The sequence below is a fragment of the Rosa rugosa genome, chromosome 3 (assembly GCF_958449725.1).
Source record: "Rosa rugosa chromosome 3, drRosRugo1.1, whole genome shotgun sequence".
NCBI classification, from domain to species: Eukaryota; Viridiplantae; Streptophyta; class Magnoliopsida; order Rosales; family Rosaceae; genus Rosa; species Rosa rugosa.
The window spans coordinates 56,249,797-56,276,004 of record NC_084822.1 but is presented as its reverse complement, the minus strand read 5'-3'; the positions used below and the strand labels follow the sequence as shown (position 1 = coordinate 56,276,004).

At 39.3% G+C, this 26,208-nt stretch overlaps 2 protein-coding genes and 2 pseudogenes across 2 annotated transcripts; 2 read left to right on the top strand and 2 right to left on the bottom strand.

Annotated features, from left to right (window-relative positions):
• Positions 1-4,153: 4,153 nt before the first annotated feature.
• On the top strand, positions 4,154-5,079 carry LOC133737986 (adenylate isopentenyltransferase 5, chloroplastic-like; annotated as a pseudogene).
• A 4,196-nt stretch (positions 5,080-9,275) lies between these two features.
• LOC133735653 (transcription factor MYB44-like) lies at positions 9,276-10,743 on the top strand. Its single transcript, XM_062163053.1, has one exon. The coding sequence runs from the start codon at positions 9,424-9,426 to the stop codon at positions 10,351-10,353; it is 930 nt and encodes a 309-aa protein (XP_062019037.1). The 5' UTR covers positions 9,276-9,423; the 3' UTR covers positions 10,354-10,743.
• A 226-nt stretch (positions 10,744-10,969) lies between these two features.
• LOC133735652 (putative receptor protein kinase ZmPK1) lies at positions 10,970-13,556 on the bottom strand. The gene has a single exon (XM_062163052.1). It carries the CDS (start codon positions 13,457-13,459, stop codon positions 11,036-11,038), a length of 2,424 nt encoding a protein of 807 aa, XP_062019036.1. The 5' UTR covers positions 13,460-13,556; the 3' UTR covers positions 10,970-11,035.
• A 2,019-nt stretch (positions 13,557-15,575) lies between these two features.
• Positions 15,576-17,864, bottom strand: LOC133737985 (putative receptor protein kinase ZmPK1; annotated as a pseudogene).
• Between the last annotated feature and the right edge of the window lie 8,344 nt (positions 17,865-26,208).

Sequence of the window (26,208 nt, the reverse complement as noted above, 5' to 3'; positions counted from 1 at the left end):
TTGATGGGTAATAGTTTAGGCCATGTGTGAATGTGACTGACTAAGTTGTTTCATTGGTCAAATTTGGGACTTTTGTGTATTTTGAGATCGATTTATGAAATTGTGTATGTTGGAATTCTGGGTTTGACAATTGGAAACCTTCAAGTTTCTTTTGGGTCCTAGTCTAGTATATTTGATTTATGTCTTGAAAACCCAGATAATGCATTTTCTCATAAATGGTACTGTTTTCAATCCCAATTTCTTTCTAATTGCTTGCTTGCCATTGTTTTTGAGAAACTTAACAGAAGTTCAGGGACTGAATTGATTTTGGACCCAAACTACAGGGTAGTAATCAATATTTAGCCCTTTTTTTTTATATCCTTGAAAGTTAGAATCTTTATTCACTACATTCTGATATGTATTCGGGACTTTGTATAAGATCTATGAAATTGATTGTTGTGATGCAATCATTAATCAAAAGGTATATAATGAATCAACACACATATACAAACCCATTGCACAAAGAAATATAGATATATACATACACCTATGTAGTGATAGTATATATTTGCTTGTTTTACCTTATAGTTTACAGTAAGCTAAGTAAGTTGGACTAATTTTTTCTCAGGATACAACTGAAACCAAACGGAAAAATCCAATGCGGACCTTTAAATCAGAGAAGGAGTTTATAGAGTTCACTTTGAAGTATCAACAAGTTCTTGAGAGAGAGATGGAGGTATTTGAAATGATTTTATTAATGTTTACATGCAAAATCTATAGCAGATGTATTGGTCTTTACACCTTCAGAAATGAGCTATTGCAGAGGGAAAAACAACTTTATTGCCTGTAACAGTAAATGTTAAATGATTGGCTTCTAGTAATTTAGTATAATAGATATAGTGGTTGCTGCAGAAATGGACTACTTATAGTGATGCACTGTCCAGGTAAACTTCTGTTTTGTGTGTTGCTTTAAACCATTAGTTGGATCTTATTCTGGTGAGTGTTTGCTTCCTAGGGACTATTAAAATCTCTGCAGAATTCGTTTATAGTGCAAAACTTCTGATGGATATAAATTTCACAACTAACACTTATTCTTTTGGTTATTGCAGTTGGTTTTGCCTATCTTGGCTTTTTTTGGTGAGGTTGTTCCTAAAACAATGGAATTTCTGAGCCCTGTGCACAGGCAAGCAAACCATCCTTCTCTGCTTTTCTATCTTTTTTCTGTTCCTTCTTTGTGGATTGGATTTGGATAATGATCATGCAGGAAAATAAGGCCAAAGATGACCCTCTCAGTCTTTGTCAAGATTGTGTTACTCGACCTATTAGAGTAAGCTTCTGTTTATATTGCTATTTCCTTTTTTTGTTTGAATCTAATTAAGTACTAATCTAGTTTTCTTCTGTTTGCTATTTGATTTTTAAAATTGAAACTTTAACTGAAATTAGTCGACTACTTTAAGTTGATGACTTTTAGAGTAATTGAATTGGTCTATTCAGCCATTATCATCTACAATCTGGAAATGGGAATTTGACCAAGTCTTATATGAAACAGTAATGGAGAGATTCCAAAATCATGTAATTTTCATCAGGTTCCTATTGTAAGTGTAGATGGGTACTCTTTTTTGCATTGTTTTCAAAAGCCTCAAGTTTTCCAAAATGGTATTATGTTCACCGCATCTTAATTATCATTTATATGATTTGCTGCCACTTAAAGCATGCAACTATCTTCATAACTTCCCATTATTTTTCTCTGCTGCCAGCTTATCTTACAATTAAAGTTATGTTTCATATAGGTTGACTATGCTAAGAAGAATATAAAATGTGGGAGGAATGATGGAAGGGAACATCCCAGCCACAAGATTTGTACACATTTATGGACAAATGCATGTTTTTGGCTTCAAAATATATGTAGGCAGGGTGTTTATCACTGTGTTGATGTTATTGGGATGATGAATACTGCTAATGGAATATTGTAGATCTTGTTGGAATCAATGGAAACCTTTTGGTATCAATATTTGATGTGTTTGTAGATGCGTTGATTGATAGGTTTTTGTTAGATGCAATATTCATAATATATGTCTTATTATCTAATATCAGACAATGCAATTTCACCAGAAAACCATTGTTTGACAATTGAGCACAAAAAAATCAAATGAAAAAACTGTTGTCTATACAACATAACAACAATGTCTTTTAAACTGGTTCTATTGCCCAACATTGTAAAACACAATGACAAAGGTACATATTCTGTTGTGTGAAACAAAGGAAAACAACAGAGAGTACAAAGAAACTATTGTCTCATTTCATTAACCAGTACATCATACTAGCAAAACCATGGTTGGAAATAAACTTCAATAATTGCAAAACTTAGAAAGCTGTTGTTTGACTAAACAACACACAACAATTTACTATGAGAAAAATAGAGTGTGAAACTTTAACAGACAATGCTACACTATAAGTTATGTTGTCTTAAGGACCTCAGAAGTTCATATTCTTTAGATTCTGTTGACTTAATTCACTTTGGACAACAGCTATTTTAAGTTTTCTATTGTCTTTTCTGGTGTTCAGACAACAAGTTTATTAGCTCTTGCTCTTGTCCAAATTTTCTTCAGACGACAGAATCTCGCTGTTGTCTGATACCTCCATCAGACGGCACTCACTCAGTCAACAGCAAAGAGGGGTATCAGACGACAGTAAAAAACTGTCGTCTGATCTTATTATTGGCGTAGTGGTAACTCATATTCCTTATTGCGCATGACTGTTCATCACTATCTCTGTACAACGAACAGTACTTGGATTATTTTACTCGTGTTTAAAGAAACAATTGAAACATTTCAAAAAAGAAGAAGAAGAAGAAGAAGAAGAAGAAACAATTGAAAGGAAAGTAGAAATCTTCGGGATGCATGTAGAGATTTACATGGACTTCTTTTCTTGCTGTATACAACGTTCCATTAATGGCAAGATCTAATACTAGAAAAAGATTACCATTAATGGACATCAAAGATTCAACGTCTCGTATAGAATTGAAGGCTTTTCCGTACGTGGCTATGGAAATTGGATTCACAATTAATAAGTTTACCACATTTAATTCCCATTATTGTGAAAGGAGCAAATCTATGCCTCAAACTTGCATATAAATATTTTTAGTTCTGGAAGTAACATATGCTCGTTACTGTCGCTGAGAGCTCGAGAATAAACCAATTTAACCAACACATCGAGTTTGTCTGGTAGAATAAAGAAGTAAGGTCGGCTTGATTGGTTTTCTGTTTCATTTTGTTCTTCCTTTTTATCTCTTTCATTTTTATCTTTTTTCTGGTAGGACAAAAGAGTTCAGCCACCCGCTTCTGTAATTGTGTTCTCCACAAATGAAATGCTTTAAAATGTCTTAGGTCATAAGAACCCTTGAAGATCTTCCAAAGATCTCATGTTCGCTTTAATTTTATCAGTTCAAACTCATTGTTTTGGCCATCGTTGCTAGTTATCTTTAATGTATCATTAAGGTCTATGATTTTATATACAAATATTATCAAAGATGGTATAAAATTGTCCTTAGGCCTCGTTTGGTCTGCGGAAAGTAAGTATGGGAAAGGAAAGTTGTTTCTTTCTTACATTTGGTATGGGAGTATATTCCATGCACTGACAGTGCATAGGTACTTGCAATATGAATGGATGTAATTTTTTTTATATTAAAATATATAAAGAGGTGTGATTAAATGAGTAGCTGTTATTTTTTTTTAGATTAAAATAACTGACAGTGCACTTGCACTGTCGGTGCATACAATCCTCTCCAGTTTGGTATGCAAAAGGAAATGAATCATTCTCCTGAAGCAAAGGAAAATAGGTGGAAAAATGTTTCATTCAATACTCTAAGGAATCACTTTCCTCTATTTTTTCCTTACATTTTTTACTCAGAACACATTACAATTACAAACTTTTTAACAACTTTCCGGATAACTTTACTTATGTTACTAAACCCAAACATCGAAATGGAAAGTTTTCTGAAACTTTTATTTCCCTTCCCATGAGAAAGACAAAAGAATTACTTTCCTTTCTTCGAACCAAACAAAGCCTTAGAGTTAGCCCAAATGGTGGGGGTTAGGATTAGTCAAGTATAAAACTTGCATTGAATTTATGATTTGTATAATCAATTTATTTTACCTTTTTAATTGCAGTAACCATGGGATCTACCAAAGGTGCGGAACTCCTCACGAACAAGGAGAAGGTCATTTTCATCATGGGATCGACTGGATCCGGAAAAACCAAACTCTCTGTAGATTTAGCCCTACAGTTTAAGGGTGAAATCATCAATTCTGACCAAATTCAAGTCTACAAAGGTGGCGATATTATTACTAATAAAGTCTCGGAGATCGAGCGCCAAGGAATCCGCCACCATTTGCTAGGGTTTATTGAAGACACTGAGGAGGACTTCACCATAGAAGATTTTTGCCACCATGTACAAGGTACCATTAAAGAAATTATTAACCGCAATTCGATCCCAATCATTGCAGGTGGATCAAACTCGTACATCGAGGCACTCGTTGAAGATCCAAAAATTAATTTTCGAGCTAAATATGATTGTTGCTTCCTATGGCTCGATGCTTCCTTACCAGTAATATATGCTCATGTGTCAAGAAGAGTTGATCAGATGGTGGAGGCAGGTGTTGTGAATGAGCTAAGACGATTTTGTGTTCCCGGGGCTGATTATGAACGTGGCATCCGACGAGCGATTGGAGCTCAGGAGATGGATCCCTTTTTCATGGCGGAGAGAAATAATGAAGATGAGGATACCAAGATGTCATTGCTTGAAGCTGGCATCAAAGATATTAAGGAAAACACCTGCAAGCTCGTTGATCGCCAAACAGAAAAGATTCGACGTCTGAAGGATGAACTTGGATGGGACATTCATCGACTTGATGTAACATGTGTGCATCAGAGACGTGGAGAAGAAGCTGAGAATGCATGGAGAGAGCTTTTGTTTTGGAACCGAGTTTGGCTATTGTGGAATGTTTTTTGAAGAATTTTCCTTATCCAGGACAGTCAAAACCTACGTGGTCTATGTTCGGGAAAATTTTTAACAAAATTGCAGCGTTGAGAAATCTCTGAAGTCACTAGAAGGGAAATGTGGCTGTCTCGACCTTTTTTAAAATAAATCCTTTTATAGGAAAAATAAATTTTATGTGATCGAATAATAAAAAAATATATGCTGCTAAACCAAGAAATAAAAGTAAAGAAATACTATATTTTATAGTTTGTACTGCATCAAAATAAATACAGATAGAATGTATCATGTTCTCAGATATATATCTTTGTCTTTATCTATAATTTTATGTTCATGTTTATACGAGATTAACTTACATATGCATGAATCATAAATGACATGTACTTATTTGCATAATAATCAAGATATTGCTAATGATATAAGGAAGGTTATTTTCTTAAAAATGAAAGTGGTAAACTTATTGCTGAGCAGCATAGTACATTGGTTCATGCTCATGTGCCAAAAAAGTGAGCAAATCTAGTTGGATCTTGTCAAAATTGTCTATATATGTTTTTGAATTTGTTGTTGTGGTACTTCAATTGGTTGTGGACTTGTGGCAGACACAAATCTCAATCCTCCTCCATAAATTTCATGGCAATTAACTTGAAATTTATATCATGATATTATTTGGTTCATATGGGAACTCCACAAACTCTTGAGTGGTCTATACCTATGTATTATCATGGTACCCCCACAACCTCTTGTATGTTTTTAATGGTAGCGGAGGGGTATGTAATAACTATTTTGGTTTGAGTAATGACAATCATTGATGGATTGATTCAAAATACGGGAACTCCACATTTTCAAGAACTACAACTAGGAGGGAAGAAACTGTGCAATATTTAAACTGTGCATGTCTTGGAACTACTAGTTCATTGGTTTACTCGAATTTGGCTCCATCTCTCATCAAAGTTCTTGTAACCGAGACCAAATGTGCTTGTATATTAGGTTTTGGTTTAGTCATTAACACTGTATTATTGAATTTTCTTTGAATAACCAAGTTCATCAAGAAAACAAAGTTGATACAAGCTAGAAAAATGGTCCCGGCCCATCCTTAGTTGATATAAGTTAAGCCCCTCCCGACCTTGAGGCCCATCCCTAAGCTTAACCCCCTACCAACTTCATGGTCCAGCCCTTCCCATTTTCCAAATCCATTCCTAAACTCTGCATTTAAGTGTTTCCCTGCTTCACAATTTTTGCGCTCATCCTTACTCACTATTAACGTTTTTAGAGACGACAGGCTCTTCCGCAACTGTCACACAGAAATTAAATCCCTTTCCTTATGAAATTAAACCTAATGAACATGAAAGCACTTGCATTAGAGAGTTCTATTCTGATAATCGTGACCAGTATACGATTAATCTGCATTTCAAATTTTCAATCAACAACATATCAAGTTCTTAAACTGTGTCTTGAGAATAATTTCAACAGCTTTTTTTATAATTTTAGTATTGTGGTTTTTATATATGTATGAATTGTATCCCACGTTATTACTATACAAGATTGCTTTCTCCGCCAACTTGTCTTAGAATGCTATTAAGTTAGGCATGTACTTTGAACTAAATCCAATAAAGAAATCAAACAACACATGCATGAATTAGAGTTTGATTAAAATAGGAGACCAACGTTAAATTAACAAATCAATTAGGCCATTAGCATTAGTGGCTCCAAGCTTGGGCAGGTGAGACTCCCCACCCTTTTCCCGGGGGTTTTTATAATCCGGAAGGGTTGGCGGTACGTGGGGATGTGGAGCTCACGTGAGATCCACTCGTGTGGCGGACGTAGCCACGTGAGGAGTACGGGTAAAAGGACAGGGTTAGGTAGGAGACCGGTGGGGCTGGCACGTGAGATGGAACTGTTCCACTTCCATGCGTGTGTGTGTATGGCAAGTGGGGTGGGGTAAAAGAGGTTCATGTACATATATAGAGAGACAGCTGTTTCCCGCGTAACCGAATTGGATGTTGAACCAGTAGTAGTAGTAGTCCTACTGTTGAAGAAAGGGGACTAGTCCTCACTCTCCCTCCTCTCTTTTAATCTTTGCTTTCTGTTTTTTGTTGCTTTCCTCCCTTTCCTTTTTCCGTTTTTTTTCTGTTTCTCTTTCCAGACTCATTCCCACGCACATTGTTTTCGTGACACTCACACGCACCTCAACTATAATGTTTCTTCTCTTTGTTGAAATTTTATAGTGCTTCAGAATAAAGAGACTCCAAAAAGAAAAGAAATTAGAGCGGTTTTGAAATGAGATTAAATGTTGGGCGGCAATTATTGCTATAAAACGAGAGCTCGTGTGAAACCTTAGACCTATAAAATCAATTATTGTTATCGATATCATACTAACCATAAAAGTAACTGAATTTAAGAAACACCTCTAAAAGTCTAAATGCGAGAGATATTTTGTCGTGCCTATATAAAAATTAAATAGAAATATTCAACTATGGTGTTCTAAATTGTTAGATTGTAAAGTACAATACAATGTGTCCCAATCAAAAATCAATTTACAGTTTGGAAATCTAGAATTTCGATAATCCAAAATAACGTAAGTAATTGCCAATAAAGGTTGGTTCAGTTGGTAAGGACGGCCTTGTGTTAGAGCCCCCATCTAAGTTCGAATCCCGCTGCCGACTATTCTTTGTTGGTGGGTAATCTAAAAAATGTTCTGCATAATTTCATACCAATGGGTTGAGCTGGGACACTGACCAGTTTTGTAAGTCATGTTGGGTTAATGTTTTAGGTTTGCCCTGTCCCTGGTACTGTAGGGAAGCCTCCCTCTTACCTGGACTTTTATGTACTAAAAAAAAATAATAATAACTTAAAGTAATTATCTATCTATACTATTATTAAGAGAAGATGTGTTGTTAGCTAAAATTGATTTTTTTGACCTTTATAACCCTCAAATATTAAAATATCATAGATTACATTTTAACATCAGGGACAAAAACGTAAAAAACAAAATAAAATAATAAAAACATAAAATAAAAAAAAATAACAATTTCAAACTCTCCATTCTCACAATTGCTATTTTAACTTCCCGCTACTCAGATGAATGTGAGACATTTTTTAGTATTTATTAACATTTAATCATCCCGTAATCTGATTTTTACTATATTAATTATTTGAAATAATTAATAGGCCGCACATATGCTATTAACTCTAATTAAAGATTATGTATACTTCCACCAGATTGAAGTTTTAGGAGACGAGATTATACAAGCGTAACAACTAGTGGAATGCAGAGAAGAGGAAGCAACGAGGAAGGGAAGCAAAGCAAAGCAATAAATTAAGCTGGTTAGACGGTGGAGTCGGTTTTGGCAGTTTCGCAGGTGGAGCGTGACCGGCACGTGTCGGTGAGTGGTTGGCCGTTAGGGGGAGATAGAGTCACTCCCACTCGGGTGGGCCTTAAATTTTACAGCCTGTACTGACACAACTCCAGTACCGTTCGTCCCCCGATTCTGCTACCCAATTTTGTCGTCTTATGCATCCAGCTCAGCACTTCCGTGCGTCCGTTTCTCCCTTATATATAAAAAATATCTCTTTCCCCAAAATGCGAAACAGCCTGGCTCTTGGTCAAAGTCATTCTTATACGCTCCCATCCACTCCCAAACCAAACAAAACCAAACCGTACACCTCCCCTTTTATTAATTTTTTATTTCATTTTCTCAATTTTTTATTCTTAGCGATAAGATCACTTTCAACTCTCTAGTCTTATCCCAAATCCCTCTCTCTCTCTCTCTCTCTCTCTTTAACTTCCAAAACGGCCAATTCAGCATTTAAAACCCGCGGTTTTGGGGACGTGGTGCACATTCTTTGGGCCGTTTAACTAACGGTTTTACTTGTTGACTGTTTTTACTTTCCCTCGGCCGTTAAAATTACTGTTTACTGTTCTTACGTTATCAAATCTGTGAAAATTCAGAGTCTAGTTGAGCCGAGGCCCCCACCCGTAGACAACTCAGGTTGACATGACTATGCAAGATTCTGGTTAAAAGTTAAAACAGCAGGCGAATAGGGAAACCTAATTTTTGTTTTTTTTTTACTTTTTCTGTTTTTTTTTTTTTTTTATATTAATTTTTTTTTGTGCTTTTGTATTTATACGTGTAAGATGGAGGGGAAAGGAAGGGACGCGTGTTAGTTTGACAGCTGTATGCGAGTAACTGCCTTGCCAGGAAGAATCCCCCATCTCAACGGCTAAGACCGGTTACGCAACCGGCTATCACCAGTCACCAAATCCCCTTCCGTATATAAACCTTGCACCTGTGTCACCTCTTCTCTCTCAGATCAAAGGTGAGGCTCCGCCTCTACCACCACCCTAGCTTCCTGTACAGAATTTCCAACTAGAATTATTTTTATTTTTCCTAGTCTTATTAATTTTTAATTTTTAGCTCTCTATTTTAATTTTAGAAGACTATCAATCCATGGCTTCTTCTTCTTCGACCAAGAAAGCCGCGGCGGATCGGATAAAAGGTCCGTGGAGCCCAGAGGAAGACGAAGCGTTACAGAGGCTGGTCCAGAGCTACGGCCCGAGGAACTGGTCTCTGATCAGCAAATCGATCCCCGGTCGATCCGGCAAGTCGTGCCGGCTACGGTGGTGCAACCAGCTCTCGCCGGAGGTGGAGCACCGGCCGTTTACTCCTGAAGAGGACGACACCATAATTCGAGCCCATGCCCGGTTCGGAAACAAGTGGGCCACCATCTCTCGCTTGCTCAATGGCCGCACCGATAACGCCATTAAGAACCACTGGAACTCCACGCTCAAGCGCAAATTCTCGTCCTTCTCCGACGACATGTCGCCCGAGCAGCCTCTCAAAAGATCGGCCAGCGTCGGAGCGGGTACAACAGTGTCGGGTCTCTACATGAACCCGGGTAGCCCATCCGGATCCGATTTGAGCGATTCTAGTTTACCCGGCGTGATTCATCCCTCGCAAGCCTTCCGGTCGGTGGAGCCGGTAGCTTTGGCGACGGATCCGCCGACATCGCTCAGCCTGTCGCTTCCCGGATCCAATGAAGGGCCGAATCATCAGAGGTCAGCATCCGGATCCGGATCCAGTTGGGTTGTGAGCCCACAGCCCAAGGCCCAGATAGTTCAACTTCAACCTCAAGTAATTCAAGCTCAACCTGAAGAAGCTGGAGGTGGAGCGGCGGCGCGTCAGGTCAACCAAAACAGTGAGGTGGGGATTGATAAGCAGTTCTTCAGCGCAGAGTTCTTGGATGTGATGCAAGAGATGATCAGAAAGGAAGTGAGAAACTATATGTCTGGGGTTGATCACAATGGGATGTTCATGCACACTGAAGCTGCCATTAGAAACGCAGTTGTAAAGCGGATTGGGATTAGCAAAGTGGAGTAGTGATCCCAGAGATAGAGAGAGTGACGTAGCCCTAGGATTATGAATCTATGATCCGAGAGACCCAGGATGGTGATCAAAGTTGAGTCCGACCCAGAAACCCTATCCGAAAAAGCTTCGGAGTTAGGCAGCCAAAAAAAGATTAAGCTCTGTTATTAAATTTCCGTTTTTTTTTTTTTTTTTTTTTTTTTTTTTTTGTTTTTTTTGTAGCAGTCGGAATAATTTTGGTAGTGTACAGAGGAGGAGGAGGAGGAACAAACTGGGGATGATGAGCCTTTGGTTTTATTGACATAAAAAAGAGTAACTGGGTGGATGAAACTCTGGAAATGTTACGAACTGGTTGTGTTGATGTTCTAATACAAAAATCGAATGAACAGCAAATTTATCCAATCAGACTTGGAAGTAAAAAGATTAAAACTAGAAGCAACAATGACTCTTTGAGACCAGCAATAGAACTGTATGTCACACTAGGCCAGTTTGGCTTATGAATTGGGCAATATCTTAGAGACTCTATACTAGAAGCTCTAGAAAACATCCCTTACTTATATATAAGTAGGGTTTGATGCTATTCATAATTCTATTATTAAGTAGTATGGATTGGAGGAATTGAAGGAACATATACTAAAGAGAGCAAATTTTGATTTAAGAACATACTGTTGACATCCCAGAATATGAACAGGCACCCCTACAATTCAAGATGTAGAAGCATCTCAACTACTCGACTCATTGAGGGTCTTGCATTTCTGTCTTCCTCTATACACTGAAGAGCCACTTTAACAAGAATTTCCAGCTTACCCTCTCCATTTTCACCTCCCATCTCAGTCTCTGCATTTGTAAACGCTCCATCCATTTTCTCCATGACCCATTTGACCATTATTTGCTTCTGTGTCTCCCCTCCACCTTCAACAGATTGAACGTTGCTTTCAGTTGGGTTCTTTCCGGTCAGCATCTCCAATACAACAATCCCGTAACTGTAAACATCCACTTTGGAAGTGATTGGCATATTGTGCACCCACTCCGGAGCCATGTAACCTCTGGTTCCCCTTATCCTCGAGAAGTCCGAGCTGGTGTTCTCACCTCTGTTTAATAGCTTGGACAATCCAAAATCAGCTACCTTTGGATTGTAGTCGGAGTCCAATAGTATGTTTTGCGGCTTCACATCACAGTGTAAAACCCATTCCAAGCACTCTTCATGTAGATAAGCCAGGCCTTTCGCTGTGCCTAGAGCAATTTCATACCTCTTCTTCCAATCAAGCACATTGGAAGATAAATTTTTCGCCAAAGAACCATGCTCCATGTACTCATACACTAGAAGCCTATGCTTGTCTTCTACGCAATAACCCCACATCTCTATCAAGTTCATATGGTAGAGCTTACCAATAAGGCTCACTTCTGCAAGGAACTCTGCTTCACCCCCTTGTTTACAATCATTCAGTTGCTTGATCGCTGCAACTCGTTGATCAGACAATATGCCTTTGTACACAACTCCTCCTCCTCCTCTGCCAATCTCTTCTTTAAAACCTTTTGTGGCCTTCTTCAGCTCAGAGTAAGTAAACCTTCTGAATCCACTGGCAGCTTGAAGGTAGCCTTGAGCAAGTAGTTCTAATTCTGAATCTTTTTTATCTCCACCGCTTCTTCTTGTCACAAAAAACCACACAACAAAGATGCAAATAACCTCTATTACTCCCAAGGCAGATGCAAATTTCAGCATAAACTCAATCGATCCATTGGGCTTGCTTCTTTCATATGTTCTGTCAAGCTGTGCTGTAAGTTTAGCTGAGCACATGTTGGTATCTCTATAGGTAGCATTGAGGAGGCCTTTTGGTAGCTTGACATACAGCTCCCCATCAAATGCAGGTGACCGGTACCCATTTCGTAATTGCGCCTTGGGATAACACTGATACTGACCACCACCAAATTTGTGGTGGAATGCAGTACAGTTGCACAAGTCCAGGCACAAACTTTTGCACTCATCTAATGTGTAATTTCCATAGACGGCATAATCATAACCATACATCTCAATACGTGGAAGATGCACAAAACCAAACTCCTCCCGTGCACTACTCTTGCAGGACAGATTGAAACCAGCCGGTTTACACCCATAAGACCAATCGGTTTTACTGATTATTTCATAACCCGGCAGGCATGAGCATTTCCTACCTGTACTAGGAATATAGCTGCAATAGCTATTGGCTCCGCATATGCCATGAATTTTACAAGGTTGTAAAACTGCCTCCCATGTAACAATCCATTTATCTCCAGGACCTTTTCGACTGTAACCTCGGAGATTACCATCTACATCCATCCTGAATATTCGCTGCAAATTTGCACCGTAGTCGATTGTCCAAACGATAAAATTATCAGATGCACTAAAATTTCCCAAGCTGTCAAAAGTTGCAATTCGACTGTTGTTGTATGTGGATCTTCCTACTTGCCAACTCAGAAGCCATGGATCAGGCCAGTAAATGCTCGAAACCTCGGGGCCGTTGTAGAGCATACGAAGAGTGTTGTCGTTGTCGAAGTAAAAAGAGTAGAAGCCGGAGGAATAGTTGGCGAGGCTTCTTGAAGAAATGAGCTGTGTGTTTCTAGTGAGCGCTTGCTGAGGCAAAAGTGTGTCCGTCGGCGAAGCAAAGCTTTCCCACAATACGCCGCCGCCGTGCGCAGCGAGCAGAACAAGATTGCCGGTGTTTCTAAGGTGCAAGTGGGCCGATGAGTTTGAAGCTGTGTTGGAGGACCACACGGTGTATCGGTCGATGTCGGAGAGAATAAGGTTTCCACTTTTGTGCAGGGTGAGCTTAGAGCGTTGACCGTTGACCGGCTCGTCACGATTTGCTATCCACACCACGGTGAGGTTGTGAGTACTGGTTGATGGCTCCGAGAACCATATTCCAAAGCAGAACGCATTTTCACCGACCGGAAAAAAGCCAGCGGTAAATACTGCGTCCGGAGACATCAAAGTTTGAGATGGATTTTCTACTGAAAGAAAGGATCCCATGCTCAAATTAAAAGCTGTTGATGATTTGAATGGAAAAATTAGTGCAAAAACAAGAACAAGGCACAGAAACGGAACCCTGTCCATGAGTTTAGTTGAACTCCTCAAGCGCACCATTATAGGCCAAAATGTGATACAAGAGAACTAAGCAACTCAAACTTTGAGCTATATAAAGGATAAAGAAATGAAAATTAGTGCAGCTTCCATGAAGGACGTATGCTTGGTCTTGAATGTCAGCCTAACACAGTTGAATATATTATCATGCTTGTCATGGCCACCTTCTCGTCGTTGTCGACATGAACAGCCTTGAAATACTGCTCCATGTCCCACAAGAAGTTACTTTTCAACGCATGCCCTAGTGTGACAATCTTGAATGTCTTGACGATCGGGGAGTCCTGATCAGTTTGGTCATTGGAGGGGAAAAACCGAGATGCATGGATTTGTCATTTCTATCATAGTTGCATTATTATAACTACCCACTTGCTAATGCTTTTTAAAATCTAAAAGGAGAAGCTAGAGCTTCAAATTGATGGATGCGGTAGGCAGAAAACAAATAAGAATTGTCTGGTATGAAAGAAGAAAACATGTGATCATAGTTCTTGATATTCTTCTTCTTCTTCTTTCCATGAAGAATAATGGAAGGGGAAAACCGCGATGGATTTGTCATTTCTATCGTAGTTGCATGTACGTAAATTATTATATTACCCACTTGCTTAGGCAGTACTTGGATGCTTAGGCCATTGGAAGGGAAAAACCGCGATGGATTTGTCATTTCTATCATAGTTGCATGTACGTAAATTATTATATTACCCACTTGCTTAGAGCTTCAAGTTGATGGATGCGGTAGGCAGAAAACAAATAAGCTAAGAATTGTCTGGAGAAACATGTGATATCATAGTAATTGGTAGAGACTTCATCTAGCATTAGAAACTTAGGTCAATGACTATATGCTATATGCTATATGCTTACTTTGCATTAGAAACTTGGGTCAATGACTATATGCTATACGGACATACAAAGACTGATAGCAAATTAAAGATGGACATGTCCATAAGAACTACTAGATGAGCGCAATTTAGACAAGCAGTACAACTATAGTCACACCATTAACAAAGGAAAATGTTCATTTACTCAAATTTGAGCTACATAACCCCATTTACCCAAATATTTTATAAGATTGCCCACTTATTCAATAAATTACATATTTTTTGCCCTAATACCCAATTAAGTTATTTTTTATTAATTTTTGGGACAATTTTTCCCTCTCTCCCTTTGTCACTTAAAGAGTGAGACTTCACCGGACTCCGGTCACCGGTGGCCGAAATCCTGCGACCGGTGTCTAGTTTTATTGCCCCCCAATAAACTTTTTATTACCCTCCAATAATACCCAATAAACTTTTTATTGCCAACCCAATAATACCAAATAAACTTTTTATTGCCCCCCAATAAGCTTTTTATTACCCTCCAATAATACCCAATAAACTTTTTATTGCCAACCCAATAATACCAAATAAACTTTTTATTACCCTCCAATAATACCCAATAAACTTTTTATTGCCTCCCAATAAACTTTTTATTGCCAACCCAATAATACCAAATAAACTTTTTATTGCCCCCCAATAAACTTTTTATTACCCTCCAATAATACCCAATAAACTTTTTATTGCCAACCCAATAATACCAAATAAACTTTTTATTGCCCCCCAATAAACTTTTTATTACCCTCCAATAATACCCAATAAACTTTTTATTGCCTCCCAATAAAAATTTATGGGGACAATAAAAAGTTTATTGAGGCAATAAAAATTTATTGGGGGGTAATAAAAGTCTCCGACGACCTCTTTGCGAACTTCAGGCAACCTCCGGATCGGTGACCGGAGTCCGGCGTCGTGTTTTATTGCCCCCAATAATACTCAATAAACATTTTAATGTTTTATTGTCCCCCAATAAACTTTATAAAAATTTATTTAGGGGTAATAAAAGTCTTCGGCGACCTCTTTGGAAAAATCCGACGATCGATGATTGGATTCTTGTGGCCGATGACCCGATTTCGGCGGACGTCACTGGATTCCGTCTGCCGGTGACCGGAGTCCGGCGAAGTCTCCAATGATTTTTTAATTATTTAAAGGGCAAACTTGTCTTTTTATATTTAAATTGAGTAAGTGGGCACATAAATCTTTTAATGAAGTAAGTGGGCATTTGTTGAGTCCAAATTGGATAAATAGTCAAGAGCCTATGCCATATCCATCTTCTCCTTAACCCATGAAACAAGCAACTTTTTTTGTGTCTCCCCTCCTCCTTCTAATGAAAATTGAACACTTTCTGTTATCATCTTGCCGGTGAGCATTTCCAAGACAACAATCCCATAGCTGTAAACATCCATTTTTGAAGTGATGGGCATGTTATGAACCCACTCTGGAGCCATGTAATTACCTCTAGTTCCTCTAGTCCTCGAGAAGTTGAGAAGCTCACCTCTATTTAATGGCTTGGACAGCCCAAAATCTGCTACCTTCGGATTGTACTCAGAGTCCAAGAGTATGTTCTGAGGCTTTATATCGCAGTGCAAGACCCATTCCAAGCATTCTTCATGCAAGTACGCTAGCCCTTTTGCTGTACCAACAGCAATTTCAAACCTTTTGTTCCAATCTAGCACATTGACATTGGAAGACAAATTTTTTGCCAAGGAACCATCCTCCATGTATTCATACACCAAAAGCCTGTGCTCGTCTTCTATGCAATAGCCCCACATATCTATCAAGTTCATGTGGTATAGCTTACCGATAAGGCTCGATCACTTCTGCAAGGAACTCTGCTAGCTTCTCCTTGGTTAGCAACATTCAATTGCTTGATTGCCGCAACTCGTTGATCGGACAATGTACGTGCCCTTGTACACAATTCCTCCTCCTCCTCTACCAATTTCTTCTTTGAAACCTCTTGTGGCCTTTTTTTAACTCGGAGTAGCTGAATCTTCTAAATCCAGTGGCAGCATGAATGTACCCTTGAGTAATTAAATCATCCGATTGTTCTCGCTCCTTTTCCCTTGTTGTATTTAGAAAAAACCACACAAGGAAGATGCAAACAATCTCAACTCCCCCAAGCCCCGCTGCGAATCTCAACATAAACTCGATAGACCCATTTGTATTGCCTTTCTCATAGGTTCAGTCCAGCTGTTTTGAGACCTTGTCTGTACACATGTTGTTACTAGTGGATTCATTATCACCACGGACATCATATGAAGAAAGTGTGGATTTGGGTAGCTTGAGGTACAAGTCACCATCAAAATTAGGCGAACAGAATCCATTTCTCAATTGGGACTTGGGATAACAATTCCCAGTCATATTTGTGGTGGAAGCCTGTACAGTTGCATAATCCCAATTAAATAGTCTTGCACACTTGTAAGTTGGTATTATAATAGATCCCAAAATCAAACCCATACATTTCAACTCTATGACCCAACTCGATCATCACCGGGAGCATCACAAGACCGATTGAAATCTGGTTCACACCCATAAGACCAGTCATCTTTATTTACCACCTTATATCCGGGTAGGCAGGAGCATTTCCTACCCATACTAGGATTATAGGTACACCAACTATTGGCTCCACAGAGCCCATGAATTTTGCATGGTTGCGAAATGGCTTGCCACGTAACACCCCAGGTCTCTCCAGGCTTCTTTCGACTATACATTCGGACGTTACCATCCACATCCACCTTCACAATTCTTTGCACCTTGGCACCGTAATCCGAGGACAAAACGGTAAAGTCATCGGATGCACTGAGGTGCCCTAATGCATCGAAAATTGCGATTCTACTGTTGTTGTACGAGGACCTCTCGGCTTGGTAACTAATTAGAAGCCAAGGGTCAGGCCAGTAAATACTCGAAACTTCGGGGCCATCGTAGAGAGGCCGGAGGGTGTTGTCATTATCGAAAAAGAGCTTGTAGAAGCCGGAGGAGGAGTTGGTGAGGCTTCTAGAAGATACGAGCTCTTGGTGTTCCTTGTTAGTGGCTGATAAGGCAAAAGAGTGTTCGTTGGTGAAGCAAAGCTTTCCCATAAAACGACACCGTCACTGGCGAGCAGGACAAGATTGCCAGTGTCGTGGAGGAGCAATTGGACTAATGAATTTGAGACGGTGTTGGAGGACCAAACGGTGGATTTGCCGGCATCGGTGAGAATAAGGTTGCCGTTTCTTTGGAGGGAGAGCTTGGAGCGGTGACCGTTGACAGGTTGGTCACGGTTGACCATCCATACCACGGTGAGGTTGGGAGTTGGTGTTGTTGGCTCGGTGAACCAGATGGCAAAGCAATATGCATTAATTTCACCTACGGGGAAAAATCCGGCAGAGAATATATGCACCATTTGGTGACAGCAAAGTATTGGACAGATGTTCCACCGAGAGAGATGAACCTATTCTCAGATTACTAGATGTAGATGATGAAGATGACAATGGAGATGATAGTATTACTGCCAATAACAAAAGCAACCCAAATGAATAATTATCAGATGCACCCATGGATTTAGTTGAAATCATATGGTTCCCTATGGTTTAAGGGCTCTGGGATATTCAGAATGGTGCAGGAAGTAGGTTATTTAATAGAGCAAGCTGGTGCAACTCTTGCATGTGGAATCGACCGCGTTGTAGAATAGCCCGCCATGGAAGTCATTGTATAATTAATGTATTGATAGACATGAGTTGGTGGCCGGACTCGTTCTTTTTGAAAATATAAGGACAGAATGTGTTTTTCTGGAAAAAGGGGATTGCAAGGCACGTATCAATCCCTATTGGGCAGAAACCAAAAATAACCAACAGAACACCAGATTTTTGGTTACGCAGTGAAAATCTCAACTTTTGAGATTAAAAACACTGCGGGGCTCTTACTCGTGAGAACCCAAAATAAGAATTAACTTATGATGAAGGATATGTTCTTTACAAACTTGAATAGCACTAGCTCAACTACAATGATTAGATGAAAACTAATACCAAGTTTGTCTTCGTCTTGAACTCCTTCTTCACTTGAACGATCACTAAAATATCGCTCTCATTTCTTCACAGCTCCTCTACTGATCTCAAGAGAAGTTATGCATATGAAACAATGATCAAGAACACTTAAACATGGACCAAGTGTTTTTACTCTTGTGAAGACTCAATTAGCATACATGCAAGACGCCTAAAATATTCTTGCGTTCCAAGTTTTTTTCTTTTGACCGTATATCTTTGTGAATATATAATTGACCAACGGCAAAAACTCAATACCCAAGATTCTACCCTAATTCCCCTTTAATTAGGAAAGAGACTTTCCATATAAGAAATCCAACAAATCTTAAAGATAATCAATTAGGAATAGACAAATCCTAAAATGCCTAGAGCAACAACACCACGATTTTATCAATCAGAAATATCTTTAAAAACGTAATTGCATAAAACCCAAATCCTACTTTCCAAAAACAGACTCCCAATAGAACTGACTACTGACTCGGGGATTGCAACATGTGTTGCAATCCCATACTTATGCAGAATGCATTTACTTGTGATTCTCTGATATCAGTAAATAGATTTTGTCACAGCTTTGTATGGGAATGCCAACACGACATGTACAAGAATTGTACCTACAATCTCCCCATTTGGCATTCCTATACAAAACACATCTAATCAACGCAAACTCCCCCTCAACAAGTACAGGAGAAGAGAATCACAATCCATACTTTTCCTGAAACACTTATCACACATTGGTAAAATGCATAAGATAAAATAACGTTATCACAGTCACACATCTAATTTCTCCCCCTTTTTTAATAGGAATGACAAAGGTAACTTACGTAGCGGAAGCGATGTAGAGGGAGGATCACAAATAGATGGTGCACAGTAGACACAAGCCCAAGTCGAATCAATCAGAGGAAGATAGTCCAAGTATTAATACTCCCCCTAAGTGTGATCATGTGATGAGAGATGCAAGAATGAAATGCAAACACACAATGAGTGGGTTGTATCCGAATGCTAAGAACAGATTTAATTCGCATAGCTTTTCCAACAAGAGCAATACCACTTAACCATAAACAAGAGTGCAACAAAATAAGTTCACACGAGTGAATTGATTCCTACAATCACAAGGTAAGATAGAGGGTGATCGAGTATTCTATACCTCTTGTTGTGAAGAGTGAACATATCTCAAGATGGGGTGTGTAATATTTGTGGAAACTTGAAAAGCAAAACTCACATACGAAACAATTTGAAGCACATAATATTTATTCCCCTTATAACACCGTGTGGGCATGATTTTGAATTTTTTCTTTTTTCCTTTCACACAAAGTAACATTTTTGCTCAAGAAGACTACGACCCATGTAACGAGTATTATGCTAGCAGCTCCCAAGTCAGATGACTTTAGGGTACTAGATGTAACAAGGACATCCCAAAGACCACATCTACTCGAGTTAATAGTTTCACAATCCACCGGGGTGGCCAAACCATCCCCGTTTCTTTCCAATCCTCATATCGTTCGTCACGACCGAGGTCTGTTTACTTTGGGAATAGCATGGCCATGCTCCATTGTGAGCCCCGGAGGAATGTATCGAGCTTAATGGAGATCGTACGTGAAATTATTCCACGATCTCGATAAATGTCAATATGCTCGAGTAAATTTTCTGGAATTTTCATGAAGTGAAATCCTCAATCTAGGAGTTGGATAATAAAGTACACGACACGACGAGTTCGTGGAAATTTTCGGGGAATTTTTCGGATACCAGAAGTATTTATAATGAATTTCCGAAGTTTGGAAATTATGGAAATCCATTTAAATTCCGCTGTGCAATCCTAGCCGTTGATCTCACCACCGCTTCATCCCAGCCATTGATCTACCCACCGCTTGATCCTAGCCGTCCATCATTAATTGGGTCAAGCTATATACATGAGTTTTGTTAGTGGGAAGAACCAGAAGAATCGAGAGAGAGGGAGAGCTCGGTGCTCTGACCCGAGACGCAGCACGGCCCGAGAGAGAAACCTGACCGGAGGGACGACGTCCGGCCACCCCACGACGGGGCACAGCTACCTTTCCCTTCGTCTCTGCGTCGCCTACCTCCCAGCATCCTCAGATTGTCCATGCATCGACGATGAACGGAGAAACAACGATTGGAAGCTCGGAGACTCCTCCGGCGAGTTCCGGCGATTCCGGTCACCATTTGGGCTGTAGTTGGTATGAAACTTCAGCTCTACACCCCAGTATAATTAGATTTTGATTTTGATAGCGTGTTAACGATTTCGTTTCTGGGTTTGATTTTGAGTTTGCCGTGTTCCTCGACGCCGGTGGTTTTTCCGGTCATGCTGGGCTTGGTTTTCATCTTGGCTGCGTTGGTGGACCAGAAATCAAGAGACTTGCTGGTAGACCTGTAAATGGACCGGATTTGGATCGGATCGACCTAAATCCAAATCCGTTTACTTAAAAAAAAATTCGATCCAAACCCGCTCCGTTAACCCGGCGGATCGTTGATAGCTCGATCCAAATCCGTATCCGCCGGGTTAACGGATACCCGATCCGCCAATCCGACCCGTTATAATTTCAAATATTATAAAATTTTAAATAGTAATATTAAATTTATATCATGATACCTCATAAGATATTAATAAAATATTAAAACAACATGAAAAGTATCACCAAAAGTAGAATTACATTATCAAAATTCTTAATGCTTCTTGGAATCTTGGGTGATAGACTGTCCCTTAGATTTCTGCAAAAAAATTGTATTAGAAATTCTTCATATTTTATATTTTATATTTTTTAAAAATAATAATATATTAATAAAAAATAATATTTTATTATTACAAAAACGGGCCGGATCATTAACGGATCGGATCGACCTAGATCCGTATTTGATCCGTTAAATAAACGGGTTAACGGATTCGGATCATTAACGGATCAACGGATCAAAACTTTCGATCCAAACCCGTCCAATAGTCACGGATATGGAGCGGGTCCGGATCAAAATCCGGTCCATTTACAGGTCTACTTGCTGGGTTATTGGCGTCAAAAATCCTCAGTTCATCATTAGCCCAGTTCAGCTAGGAATTCCGAAAAACCAAGTTGGGTTGTGAAGGTATAATTCAAAATCTTGAATTGAAGTTTGGTTATTGTCATGCAAAACCGAAGTTGGTAGCTTGAGTTGGTTGATCTGTTGCTGGTACTGAAACTTTGGATTGGAATCGATTGTTTGTATATGAAATGAACTGTGGAGTTGTGGTAGAGCTCAGATTACCTTGGTTACGTGTTTAGTTTGTTAAGTTGTTGTGAGTTACTATTCTGGTATTTTTATTATGGTTTATCAAGTAAATTGTCAAGAAAATGGATTTGAAGGGTGGACTTGGTCAAGTTATGATCTTGGGTGTCCTTAGTATTTTGGGCACACCTTAATTGAGAATGGAATAAGCTTGGTTGGGTGTCCATAGTAATTCCGATTACTATGTGACGAAATTGTTAAGGATACTCGAATTCATTTGTTCATGAAGTTGGGAATTTGTTATAACATTGGTTTGCATAAGCATTTTGTAAAAATGATAGTGAGTAAAGAAAAGAAATGTGTATATATTGGGTGGCCTTGATAAAATTTGGGTGCACCTAATATATATGGTCGATACCGTGATTTAAGTAAAATGTTCGGTAATTTGGGTTAATTATCGAACCTATTACAATTGGTCAAACGTGGTCAAATTGGTCAACTCCTGGTCAAACCAGGAAAAGTTGGTTGGACGATTTATTAATCGTCGAGATTTCATATAATTGTTCAATGTGATATTATGTCGAAATCTAGGACTCCAGTTACCCGAGGAACAGAAGGTTCGCGTCTCTCGGAGTACATGAGAGAAAGCATCGGAATCCAGGTAGGGATTCAGGACTCTCCTCAGTTAGTGATTTTCCTATATTATTATTAAATGATGCATGTTAGTTGGTATGGTTTGGTCATGTTCAAATGCAATGCATACTAACCAAACCATGTGAGAAATGTGATGGCTTGAGAGCGAAGGGTGGCTCTGACTTCCTTGGGTTCGATCCCCAAAACCTCCGGAGGGTTAGTTACACCGGTCGGACGGTGAGCGATCAAAATGACGACCCGATCCGTGTGTGTAGCTAGGTAGCGGACGCTCTCGCTACGCTTACCTGGTGATAAATTAAATTGAGGTAAGGTCGTGTAGTGGGTCTATGGGACCGGCCATCAGGTAAAACTTGGATTTGGCGCCGTAGTTGTTTAAGCATCATGCATCAGTTTTCAAGTTGAAAAACACTAAAGTTTGTCGTTTCTTTTAAGCACTTGGTTTAAGCATGTTTTCATACTGAGGCCTCAATAATTTATTTATCGATTTTCAAATCTAGTCGAGATAGAGTTCCTGTTGAGCAGCGAGGACGAAAGCTCACCCCTACAACAGTGTGGATGCATGTACTGTGCACTGGTGACGGAACAATAGCGGAATGAGCTGGGTGTGCGGAAACAAGTTCGGTAAATCGTCGTTTGAACCTTATTCTAAATTTTATTTCTCGAACTTCGTATTCTGAGACTTGTTAATAGTTAGCCTTGTGTCAATGTTGGTTGAGTTCTCATTTCCTTGGAGTTCGTACCTCTTGTGTGAGAACTCATTTCAAGTTCTAGACGAATGAAATAAATTTTAGCAACTCAATTATTTTCACCTCAAAAATATTTGTAGCTTCCGCTGTGTTTCTACGAAAAGTTTTCAAACAAAATGCCTAGCGGTTCTCTAGAATGTAAATCGAGTGTTCGGTTTATGTTTTAGAGGCTCGCGGCACTGTGACGTGCTTAAGCTGGTGAGGTGCAGCTTGGGGCGTTACATCCATAAATCATTTTTTTTTTTTCAAGGAGCAGCAAAAATAAGGAAATATTCCGTACAAGAGTATTGAGAACAGGCCAACCAACAAATATGACTTACCCCCACTTTGAGTATGTGTGCTTGTGAGGATTCAAGGTGATAGACAATATGTTTTTCAAGCTCACAATTACAGAGTGACGCAAGAGCAAATTCAAAACGTGCTAGGCACCTCATTGCACACAGATTTAAGGAAAAAAGTACGGCCCTTGTCAATCTAAGTTCAAAATAATCTGTCAGACACTCGGGGATACAAACTACCATTTCAATCCTGAATTTCCAGAAACTGAACCTAACAATGCAGAAACGTAAAGAAAATGCACCTATACTATCATGAAGACATACAACATGAATGCATGCAAAATGGATCAAGCGAAGTGAGAGTATCAATACTTAGAGCATCCACTAACGGTGCTTCTACGTGATTCAAATTGAGTTCTGTCTAACGGCCTAGTAAATGAATTAGCCAATTTGTGTTCAGTAGGAACGAAAGCAAGCTCAAACATATTATCAAGATTATCCGTATGAGCAGAAAAATGATTATTTGAACCTTTTTTAATCCAAATTTGCTTCTGCTTCAACTTCTGCTCTTTGGGGATTGCAATACGCTCTGCAATCCTACTAATCAACTCCAGATGCTCTTTCAGCTAAGCTTGCAGCGATGCAGTTGGACTAATTTTTTATGCTTTTCTCTTATTTTGAGTGACCCTGCGAAGTATATTACACCTAGGACATATGTGTCCCAATTTTCCGCAATAATGACAAGTGGGAATAAAGCTTTTAGTGTTATGAACGTACCTGGGCTGACGCATAGACTTATGACTGTCAGAACTTACCTGAGCATCTTTTTGATGGGTTTGAAGGGCTAAATTTGCCTTTGATCTTTTGGGCAGCTTGGGACCAGAATCATCGTTGTTTGAAGCTTGTGACTGATCCAATGAACTTTCACATTCCACACCTTTAACAAAGGTTAAAGGCTTGCAAGACTCACCTTCATAACCTAACCCTTCTTTGTTGCCATGAGTCTTACCAAAGCCCATCATCTTGGAGACCTTTTCAGACCCTATAGAGAACTTGTTGAAGCTTTCCTTGACTTTGAGTAGCTCATCCTGCAATTTCTCATTTTTAAGGGTTAGTGAAACATTTAGAGTAGACTGAGCCTTGACTTCAACCTGCAAAACTTTAATTTTGTTAATAAGATCACCATGTTCCTTGTCCCAATCCTTAGACTTGACATCACCCTGCAAAACTTTGATTTTACAAACAAGGTCAGTACGTTCTTCATCTCATTCTTTTAAAGAAGTTTCAAATTTTTGCTCAATCTTTTCTTTTTCCACTCTCAATGATCCAACTTCTTTTTCAAGTTTGTAATTTTTTTGAAGAACAATTTTTGAAGCATTATACAATTGCTTACACTTTTCATTTGTTTCTTCATCAAGAGTATCATCTTCCAAGTCAGAATCATCGGATAAATCAATATTAAGAGAGGAAGTAAGAGCAAGATTTACCTCTTCACCATCTGATTGAGACCTTTCATCACTATCACTCCATGTGGTCTTTAAAGCCTTGTTACCATGTGAATTATACTTCTTGTTGCCACAATCGGCAGCAAGATGTCCAATTCCACCACACTCAAAGCATTTAGGTTTGTTAGGAAAAATTTTCGAAGAGTTTCCAAAAGATTTTTTGTTTTTCAGAAAATTTTTGAACTCTTTTGTCAATAACGATAAATCCACATAATCATCATCAACATCAACTTTATTTTTAAGGGAAAATTTTAGGAACAGTGCATGAAGTTTGGCCCACTATTAATTTTCGTACACGAAGTCACAAATTATGAACTTTGGTACACCAATTGTAAAGCCCGACCCATTTCTCGTACATGACGTTAGTCAGCCCGTTAGGCCGTATGCCATTTTGCATAGAATGAAGGGTAGAATTGACATTTTACCAGAAACCCTACTGCTGCTTAAGGCCCAAAGGTCCCAGAAAGTCAATCTCATTTCTCTCTCCCTTATCTGTTCGACAACCACAGTTCTGAGATATCAGAACATGTATTGACGACATCAATGGAAAAATACACAGAACAATTCATGTTCTGATATCCTAAACCGCCACAGCCACAGTTCCTAAACCCTAAACCGCCTGAAACGATGAGCAGCGCCGGCATCGGATCCCCTGCCACAATGTCCCACCGCACCACCCAAACGACGTCGTCGCTCCCCCTCGTCGTCACTCTCAACTGCATCGACCACTTCACCATGGAGCAAGACTACCTGTCCGGCGTCGCCGCCGTCGAGCACGTCCCTCTCAGCCGCTTGGCCGACGGCAGGATCGAGTCCGCCTCCGCAGTGCTCCTCCAGTTGCTCGTGAGTCTGGGTTTCTGTTTCTCTTAATTTCTGCTTCTGGGTCTTCACTCTTTAATCGATTTATGGCTTCCTAGTAATTTCTGCTTCTGGGTTTTCAATTTTCAATCTTCAAGTCTGGGTTTGGCTCGAACTCTACTAGGTGAAGCAGCTTCAATTTCAGTTTTCGACTCGATTTCGGAAACTTCAAGCTTCGTAAGTTGCTGCCATCTTTCTTGCTTCGATTTATGGGTTCGAATTGCATCTGTTACTTTTGTTATACGCTATACATATGACTGATATGAGATGAAAATTGGATATGTGATCTGTTTTGTCCTTCTGGATTTCTGGGTTCGAATTGCATCTGTCACTTTTTGCCTTTCTGTTTTGAGTTTTGACTTGAAAATTTGAAATTGAGTTGCATTTGTAGACTTGTATCTGTTTTGGTAAAGCATCAAATTGTTTGATGAATTGTTCTGTGTGTTTTTCCATTGATGTGGTTTTTTTGGTTTTGCCTGGGTTGCTGCATTTACGTACTTTTGTATTTCAAATTTACCTAGACTGAGCAAATGTATCAGGGATTCCCTGCTAGACCTGCTACCTCAGGCAAGCGAGTGAAGAGGACTGCAGGGAAAAAGTTTATAGCAAGGAAATCACC